Source organism: Melopsittacus undulatus, unplaced genomic scaffold, assembly GCF_012275295.1.
Source record: "Melopsittacus undulatus isolate bMelUnd1 unplaced genomic scaffold, bMelUnd1.mat.Z mat_scaffold_55_arrow_ctg1, whole genome shotgun sequence".
Classification (NCBI taxonomy): domain Eukaryota; kingdom Metazoa; phylum Chordata; class Aves; order Psittaciformes; family Psittaculidae; genus Melopsittacus; species Melopsittacus undulatus.
This window is the reverse complement of record NW_022994420.1, coordinates 624717-634108: the sequence shown is the minus strand read 5'-3', so window position 1 is coordinate 634108 and position 9392 is coordinate 624717. Positions and strand designations below refer to the sequence as shown.

At 49.5% G+C, this 9392-nt stretch overlaps 1 protein-coding gene across 1 annotated transcript; it reads right to left on the bottom strand.

Annotated features, from left to right (window-relative positions):
* Nucleotides 1–317: 317 nt before the first annotated feature.
* On the bottom strand, nucleotides 318–1250 carry LOC117438687 (olfactory receptor 14A16-like). The gene has a single exon (XM_034074128.1). It carries the CDS (start codon nucleotides 1239–1241, stop codon nucleotides 318–320), a length of 924 nt encoding a protein of 307 aa, XP_033930019.1. The 5' UTR covers nucleotides 1242–1250.
* Between the last annotated feature and the right edge of the window lie 8142 nt (nucleotides 1251–9392).

Sequence of the window (9392 nt, the reverse complement as noted above, 5' to 3'; positions counted from 1 at the left end):
AGCAGCCATCCCAGAGCTGGAGCAGCCACAAAGCTGCTTTCATTCCCCTTCATTCCTGCCATGGGAGGACATAGCACAGAGTTGCTGCAGGATGGTTTATTGTTCTTAAATGGAGAGACCCCCTTGACGCCAACTTATGGGTCAGACAAGATGCATGGATACATAAATAGCAGGGAATGAAAACTGACATGTCTTTGAGAACAGCATCATCACAAGTAGAAAAACGAAAACAGCTGGAAAGCAACAAAGACAGATGTGCCCTGTCATGACCTACATTTGGAGCTCTTTCCAGGGTAAAGCAGGCAGTGTATTGGTGATCAAACACATCCAGTCAGCAGCTTCCTCACAGCATCCTTGAGATCCTGGTTCCTCAGGCTGTAGATGAGGGGGTTCACTGCTGGAGGCACCACCGAGTACAGCACTGACACCACCAGATCCAAGGATGGGGAGGAGATGGAGGGGGGCTTCAGGTAAGCAAAGGAACCAGTGCTGACAAAGAGGGAGACCACAGTCAAGTGAGGGAGGCACGTGGAAAAGGCTTTGTGGCGTCCCTGCTCAGAGGGGATCCTCAGCACAGCCCTGAAGATCTGCACATAGGATACCACAATGAACACAAAACAGCCAAATGTTACACAGACACCAATCACAAGAAGCCAAATTTTTCTGAGGTAGGAATGTGAGCAGGAGAGCTTGAGGATCGGGGGGATTTCACAGAAGAACTGCTCCACAGCATTGCCTCTGCAGAGGGGTAGTGAAAATGTATTGGCTGTGTGCAGCAGAGCAGTGAGAAACCCAGTGCCCCAGGCAGCTGCTGCCATGTGGACACAAGCTCTGCTGCCCAGCAGGGTCCCATAGTGCAGGGGCTTGCAGATGGCCACGTAGCGGTCATAGGACATGACAGTGAGGAGATAAAACTCTGCTGAAATGAAGAAGAGAAAGAAAAAGAGCTGTGCAGCACAACCTGTGTAGGAGATGGCCCTGGTGTCCCAGAGGGAATTGGCCATGGATTTGGGCACAGTGGTGAGGATGCAGCCCAGGTCCAGCAGGGAGAGGTTGAGCAGGAAGAAGTACATGGGGGTGTGGAGGTGCTGGTCGCAGGCTGTGCTGGTGATGATGAGGCCGTTGCCCAGGAGCGCAGCCAGGGAGATGCCCAGGAAGAGCCAGAAGTGCCAGAGCTGCAGCTCCCGCGTGTGTGCGAATGGCAGGAGGAGGAAGTGGGTGATGGAGCTGCCGTTGGACATCTGCTGCCTCTGGGCATGGGCACTGTCATGGGAGAAACAGGCAGTGATGGGTTAGGACAGGAAGGATGTCAGGTACAGAAGTTCATTTTACACAATCATGTACTATTGGACTCCATTGGAAAGGCTGAAAGTGACTTGGTCATGATTGTCTCTGAGGTTGGTTGGTTTGTTTGTTTTCCCAGTGTCACAGCTGACAAGTGACTTTTTCAGGGATACAATTCCTATGTAGGTTTCTGAAGGCAACTGTGAAGAGTCAATATGGAACAGACAGAAGGGCTCAACTGTCTGTGGGTTAGTGCCTACTCAAGGTTGCTGCAGTGTCCATCACTCTGATTCTCACCTGCCCTGCACTTTCTAGAGAGTCATCTCCTTGCCCAGCAGAATATGGCCAGCAGCCACCTGCAGTGGAAGGCAGACACCAAGAGAGCTGCCTGAACGCAGCCTCCCCAGGCCTGGGCTGCACTTTCCCCCACTCCCTGCCCATGGCTCTGCTGCCTGGAGCTGTCCCTGCCAGGAGCTGCTGCTCTGTGCCCAGCTCTGCTCCCTCTCAGTGCTGCCAGAGCCCATCCCATGGGCTGTGTGCTCAGCTCTGCCCTGCACACCCCTCCCGGCAGCAGGGCTCTGCCCAGGGGCATCTCTGCCTGTGCAGGGGCTCAGGAGCAGCTCACACAAGTCCTGACAAGACTCTCGCTGCCTTCTCCAAAGCAGAGAAGTGAATTCCCAGCTCCCACTGCCCAACCTGCCCACCAAGAGTAATAACACCAAAGCTCAGGATCCTTCCCCATCAGTTAGCGCTGCCTCAGTGACTTTCAGAAGGACCCTCTGCAAATGTTCTCAGAGTGATGTGGAGCTCTGAGCAGGTCTGACCCACACAGCACCCTCTCCAGTGCACAAGAACACTTCCCCTTCCCTGCCCAGGGCTGTTCCTTCCCCCAGCACTGTGGGAGCTCCCAGGCAGGCTGAGTGCTGACCCTGGCAGGCAGCAGAGTCCCTGCCCCTGCACACAGCCCCTGGGCTGCAGGGACCCTGCTCGCAAGGACAGCGCTGGGCACCCCTGGCTGCACACCCACATTCACAGCCTGCAGCCAGCACAACCCGGCGCAAGGGACCTGCCTTTTCCTGTCCCTGCCATGGTGCAGAGGGAAGCCCTGCTCTGCACCACATCCTCCTCCTTATCTACACACAGAAACCAAGAGAGTCCTCCTGACACATCCCATGGACTGTCCCAGGCAGCAGCTTGAGGAGATTCCTCCAGGAGCTGCAGCTGCATTGCCCTGCACCCACAGCCTTACCATGCACAGGGCTGGGAAGGTTTCTCCTGCAGGGAGCTCTCAGCATCCTCCACTGCCAAGTGCCTTTAAGCTCTTTAAGGAGGCTCACAGGTCTCCCCTGGGTCCCAGCTCAGCAGCAGAGGCTCAGCCCAAGGTGGCTCTGCCTCTGCCCCTCTGGGCTCCCTGCAGGGCTCCCTGGGGCTCCAGGGGAACCCCATGGGAAACAGCCTGAAGCAAGCACTGATGCTGCCTCCCTCAGCTGCAGACACACTGCCTTCCTGCACTGTCATTGCTCTGATGAGACACAGTTTGGTCTAAACAACAAGATTTTGTATAATCATGGAACCATTTAGGTTGGGAAAGACCCTTAAGAACATCGAGTCCACCATGAACCCAACACTGCAAGTCAACACATTAACCATGTCCTTTAGAACATGTCTTTTATATACCTCCACAGATGGTGACACAACCACTTCTGTGGGCAGCCTGTTTCTTGTGCCATCATCAGACAGGACAGGCAGGCCAGGACAGGCTGGGATCTCCTTTACCCCTCCTCAAGGAAGGGATCCAGCCTGGTCAGTTGAGCCATCTCATCCTAGGGATTGTAGGCCTGTGGCTGGAAGGGGACTCAGCTCCCTCCCATAAACACCACAAACCCACAGGAGGTCTCACTTGCTCAGAAGGTGAAAACGAACCATTATATAGATGATGTCTTAATCAGAGGAGATTGCCCCCAAGAACTGCAGCAACAGCAGTGTGGCAAGCACTCCATGGTGCAGAAGTTGAAGTTCCACCTAAGCAATGTCAGAAACCAAGCAGAAACCAGTCAAATCAGGGGGTACTTGGATAGCAGCAGTGCAGTGATTGCTACAGACACCTTCAGAGAAACAGAACAAGGGCAGATGCCCCACTCTGGGAAGGAATTAGAACAGCCTGTGGGTCCTCCAGGATGCTGGAGGAAATATGGCCTTGGATTCTCTATCATTGCTCTCCCACTGTACTCACTGTTATGAAAGGGAAAACCATGGGAATGGAATCCAGAGCATGAGGAAGCAAGAAATACCTAACAACAATTGAAACCATACCAATCACTGGGGTCTGTACATCCTCAACACCCTTTCATAGCAGAATGGGGTTTTGCTGAGCATGGCTCTTCCTGTAACCTATTCAAACTGGCCCTGATGGAGCAAAAGGAGCTTTAATATTCAGGTCGCCTCTTTCAAAGACACTGAACAGAGATATTTGGAGTGGGAAAAGGGATTCTTGTCTTTAGTCCCAGCAGTAAAACAAATTGAGTAAAACAAAAACATTGATCAAGAACAACCAGTACAAGCCATCCACTCAATCCATTCAATCCATTCAATTGACTTGATAGGATCCCAAAGTGTACTGCTCCTCTGGATGGATTTATACAAAACCTCAGGCAGAAAATGGCATGTCTGCCTAAGGGGGGAGGAGGTGAAATTACCTGAAGGACAGACTGAAGGTTCCAAACTACTGCATCTGGTTGCAAATGCAGAGCCATGAGCATCACAGCCTTTCAAACCCTCACCAGGTTTAGAAGCACCTCCCTTCACCCAGAGAACACCAACAGAAAACCCCTGGTTCACTAGTGCCTCAGCAAAAAGGGTCACAGAATCATGGAATTAACCAGGTTGAAACAGACCTTTAAGCTCATCCAGTCCAGTCCTTACCCCAGCACTGACGAGGTCACCACTAACCCATGGCACTGAGGGTATGTGCACACTTCTGCGGTGGTGACTCCACCACTGCCCTGGGCAGCCTGTTCCAGCGCCTGAGCACCCTCTGGGGCAGGAATTGTTCCTCAGCTCCATCTAAACCTGCCCTGGTGCAGCTTGAGGCCGTTTCCTCCTGTCCCATCCCTTGTTCCTTGGGAGCAGAGCCCAGCCCCTCCTGGCTCCATCCTCCTGTCAGGCACTTGGAGGGAGCCATCAGGTCCCCCCTGAGCCTTCTCTTCTCCATCTGAACCCCCCAGCTCCCTCAGCCATTCCCCATCTCTCTTGTGCTCCAGGCCCTGCACCAGCTCCATTGCCCTTCTCTGGCCCTGCTCCAGCACCTCAAGGTCTCTCTTGTAGTGAGAGCCCCAGAACTGAGCACAGGATTCAAGGTGCAGCCTCCCCAGTGCCCAGTGCAGGGGCATAATCCCTGCCCTGGCCCTGCTGCCGCACTGGTGCTGATCCAGCCCACGATGCTGGCCTTAATCCCAGTGCTCATCCCATTGGCCCCAGCCCATGGATCCAGCCTGTCCAGATCCCTCTGCAGAGCTTCCTACCCTCCACCAGATCAATGCTCCCACCCCAGCTGGTGTCATCTGCACATTTACACATCCCAGTATGGAGCAGTACAGACCAGTCTGCACCAGTACAGACCACTGTATAGGCCACTACGGCCCCAGATACTGCTGGGGTTTCAATATCCCAGTGTTCCCAGTCCCTACTTCAGGTGCTTCTACTCATCCCCCACCTGACCTCCTTCTTGGTGGTCTTTTGGGGGAACACCCCAAATTAGGCACCCCCCAACTCTGGAGATTCCCCCCAGTTCCCTGATATGGATGGGGTGTTGCAGTCCATCAAGGGGTGTGGTTTGGGGGCAACAAGCAGGAAATTGGGTCTGGTGGCTTTGGGAGAGAGCAGCCTTTTGGGGGGACCCCATTTGGGGTGGGGGTGTTTGGTGGGTCCCCTCCAGGATTTTGGGTCCCTGGGATCATTTGGGAGTGCCCCGGGTGGTGAGGTAGAGAGGGTCACTTTTGGGCTGCCCCAGACCCCCATTTGGGGGTCCTCCCTGCTCTTGCAGTGCTTCAGGGAGATTTGGGGTTACCCCAGGATTTTTGAGTGCACCACTATTGCTTTGGGTGCCTCCAAGGCCCTTTGCTGTGGCAGGGTGGGTCTGGGGTGCCCCTTTATTGGGGTGCCACTTTTGGGGGCTCCACACCCTCTGGCAACCTGAATTAACTACTGATACCATAAATTCTCCATAGAGACACCATAGAGAAAACATAGAGACACCATAGAGATACCATAGAGAAACCATAGAGAGATACCATAGAGGCACCATAGACATACCATAGAGACACCTTAGAGATACCATACTGACAACATAGAGACATCATAGAGGCACCATAGAGACACCATAGAGACATCGTACAGATACCATAGAGACACCATAGAGATACCATAGAGACACCATAGAGACACAATAGAGAAACCATAGCGAAACAATAGAGACACCATCGAGGCACCATAGAGACACCATAGAGATACCATAGTGACACCATAGAGACACAATAGAGACACCATAGAGATACCATAGAGACACCATGGAGACACAATAGAGACACCATAGAGACACCTTACAGGCACCATAGAGACACCATAGAGATACCATAAATTCTCCATAGAGACACCATAGAGATAACATAGAGACAACATAGAGATACCATAGAGAAACCATAGAGAGATACCATAGAGGCACCATAGACATACCATAGGGACACCTTAGAGAGATACCATAGTGACACCATAGAGGAAACATTGAGGCACCAAAGAGGCACCATAGAGACACCATAGAGGCACCATAGTGACACCATAGAGACACAATACAGACACCATAGAGATACTATAGAGACACCATAGAGGCATCATAGAGACACCAAAGAGGCACCATAGAGACACCATAGAGACATCAGAGACCCCATAGAGACACCATAAAGACCCCATAGACGCCCCATAGAGACACCATAAAGTACCCATAGAGACACCATAGAGATACCATAGAGACACCTTAGAGACACCATAGATATACAAAAGTGACACCATAGAGACACCATACAGGCACCATAGAGACACCATAGAGATACAATAGTGACACCATAGAGACAGCACAAAGACCCCATAGAGACACCATAGAGACACCATAGACATACAATAGTGACACCATAGAGACACCACAAAGACCCCATAGAGACACCATAAAGACCCCATACAGACACCATAAAGACCCCATAGAGACAACATAGAGTCACCATAGAGATACCATAGATGCACCACAAAGGCCCCATAGAGACACCATAGAGACCCCATAGAGACTCCATAAAAACACCATGGAGACACCATACAGACCCCATAGAGACACCATAAGGACATCATAGACACACCATAGAGACACCATAGGGGCACCATAGAGACACATTAAAGATACTTTAGAGACACCATAGAGATATCATAGAGACATCATAGAGAGACACAATAGAGACACCATAGAGATACCATAGAGATATCATAGAGAGATACCATAGAGACACCATAGAGACCCAATAGAGACCCCATAGAAACACCATCGATATACCATAATGACACCATAGAGGCACCATAGAGGCACCATAGAGACACCATAGAGGTACCATAGTGACACCATAGAGACACCATAGAGCCACCATAGAGGCACCATAGAGACAGGATAGAGATACAATTGCGACACAATAGAGACACCATAGAGACACCGTAGAGAAACCATAGAGACACCATAGATGCACCATAGACACACCATAGAGGCACCATATAGACATCATAGAGATACCATAGAGACACCATAAAGACCCCATAGAGACAGCACAGAGACACCACAGAGACACCATAGAGATACCATAGAGATACCATAGAGGCACCATAGAGACACCATAGAGATAGCATAGAGACACCATAGACAGATACCATAGTGACACCATAGAGATACCATAGACACACCATAGAGGGACCATAGATATACAATAGTGACACCATAGAGACCCCATAGAGACCCTATAGAGACACAATACAGACACCATAAACACACCATAGAGATACCATAGAGACACCATAGGGATATCATAGAGACATCATGGAGAGACACCATAGATGCACCATAGAGGCACCATAGAGACACCATAGAGGTACCATAGAGACACCATAGAGAGATACCATAAAGACACCACAGATGCACCATAGAGGCACCATAGAGACACCATAGAGGCACCGTAGAGATAGCATAGAGACACCTTAGAGACACCAGAGAGGCACCATAGAGATATTATAGAGACAATATAGAAAAACCATAGAGGCACCATACAAGCACCATAGAGATACCATAAGGACACCATAGAGATACCATAGTGATACCATAGAGAGATACCATAGAGACACCATTGTGACACCATAGAGATACCATAGAGACACCATAGAGGCACCATAGAGATAGCATAGAGGCACCATAGAGACACAATAGAGATACCTTAGAGACACAATAGAAATACCATAGAGACGTCATAGAGAGATACCATAGAGACACCATTGTGACACCATAGAGATACCATAGAGACACCATAGAGGCACCATAGAGGCACCATAGAGATAGCATAGAGGCACCATAGAGACACAATAGAGATACCTTAGAGACACAATAGAAATACCATAGAGACGTCATAGAGAGATACCACAGAGACACCATAGAGATACCATAGAGACCCCATAGAGACACCATAGAGATACAATAGAGACACCATAGAGATAGAATAGAGACACCATAGAGATACCATAGTGACACCATTGAGGCACCATAGTGACACCATAGAGACACAATACAGACACCATAGAGATACTATAGAGACACCATAGAGGCATCATAGAGACACCATAGAAGCACCATAGAGACACCATAGAGATACCATAGAGACACCATAGAGACATCAGAGACCCAATAGAGACACCATGAAGACCCCGTAGACACCTCATAGAGACACCATAAAGACCCCATAGAGACACCATAGAGATACCATAGAGACACCTTAGAGACACCATAGATATACAAAAGTGACACCATAGAGACACCATACAGGCACCATAGAGACACCATAGAGATACAATAGTGACATCACAAAGACCCCATAGAGTCACCATATAGACCCCATAGAGACCCCATAGAATCACCATAAAGACACCATAGAGACACTATAGAGGCACCATAGAGATACCATAGAATCACCATAGAGACACCATAGAGACACTATAGAGGCACCATAGAGATACCATAGAGATACCATAGAGACACCATAGAGACCCCATAGAGACTCCATAAAAACACCATGGAGACACCATACAGACCCCATAGACACACCATAAGGACATCATAGACACACCATAGAGCCACCATAGTGACACCATAGAGAGGTACCATAGGGACAACATAGAGATAACATAGAGACACCATGGAGGCACCATAGATATACAATAGTGAAACTATAGAGACCCCATAGAGACCCCATAGAGACACAATAGAGACACCATAAAGACACCATAGAGATACCATAGAGACATCATAGAGAGATACCATGGTGGCACTGTAGAGGCACCATAGATACACCATAGAGATACCATAGAGACACCATAGAGAGATACCATAGAGACACCATAGATATACAATAGTGACACCATAGAGGCACCATAGAGACACGATAGAGACACAATAGAAACACCATAGAGATACCATAGAGATACCATAGTGACACCAGAAAGACACCATAGAGACAATTTAGGGATACCATGGAGGCACCATAGAGGCACCATAGGGATACCATAGAGAAACCATAGAGATACCATAGAGAGACAGCATAGAGACACCATTGTGACACCATAGGGACACCATAGAGGCACCATAGAGGCACCATAGAGATACCATAGAGACACCATAGAGATACCATAGATACATAATAGTAAGATACCACAGAGGCACCACAGAGATACGATAGATACACCACAGAGACAGCATAGATATACAGTAGTGGCACCATAGAGACCCCATAGAGACGCCATTGTGATATCATATAGAC

What these genes read in the sequence shown, in the direction of transcription:
- LOC117438687 (XM_034074128.1), bottom strand. Translation starts at nt 1,241, where the DNA reads ATGTCCAACGGCAGCTCCATCACCCACTTCCTCCTCCTGCCATTCGCA.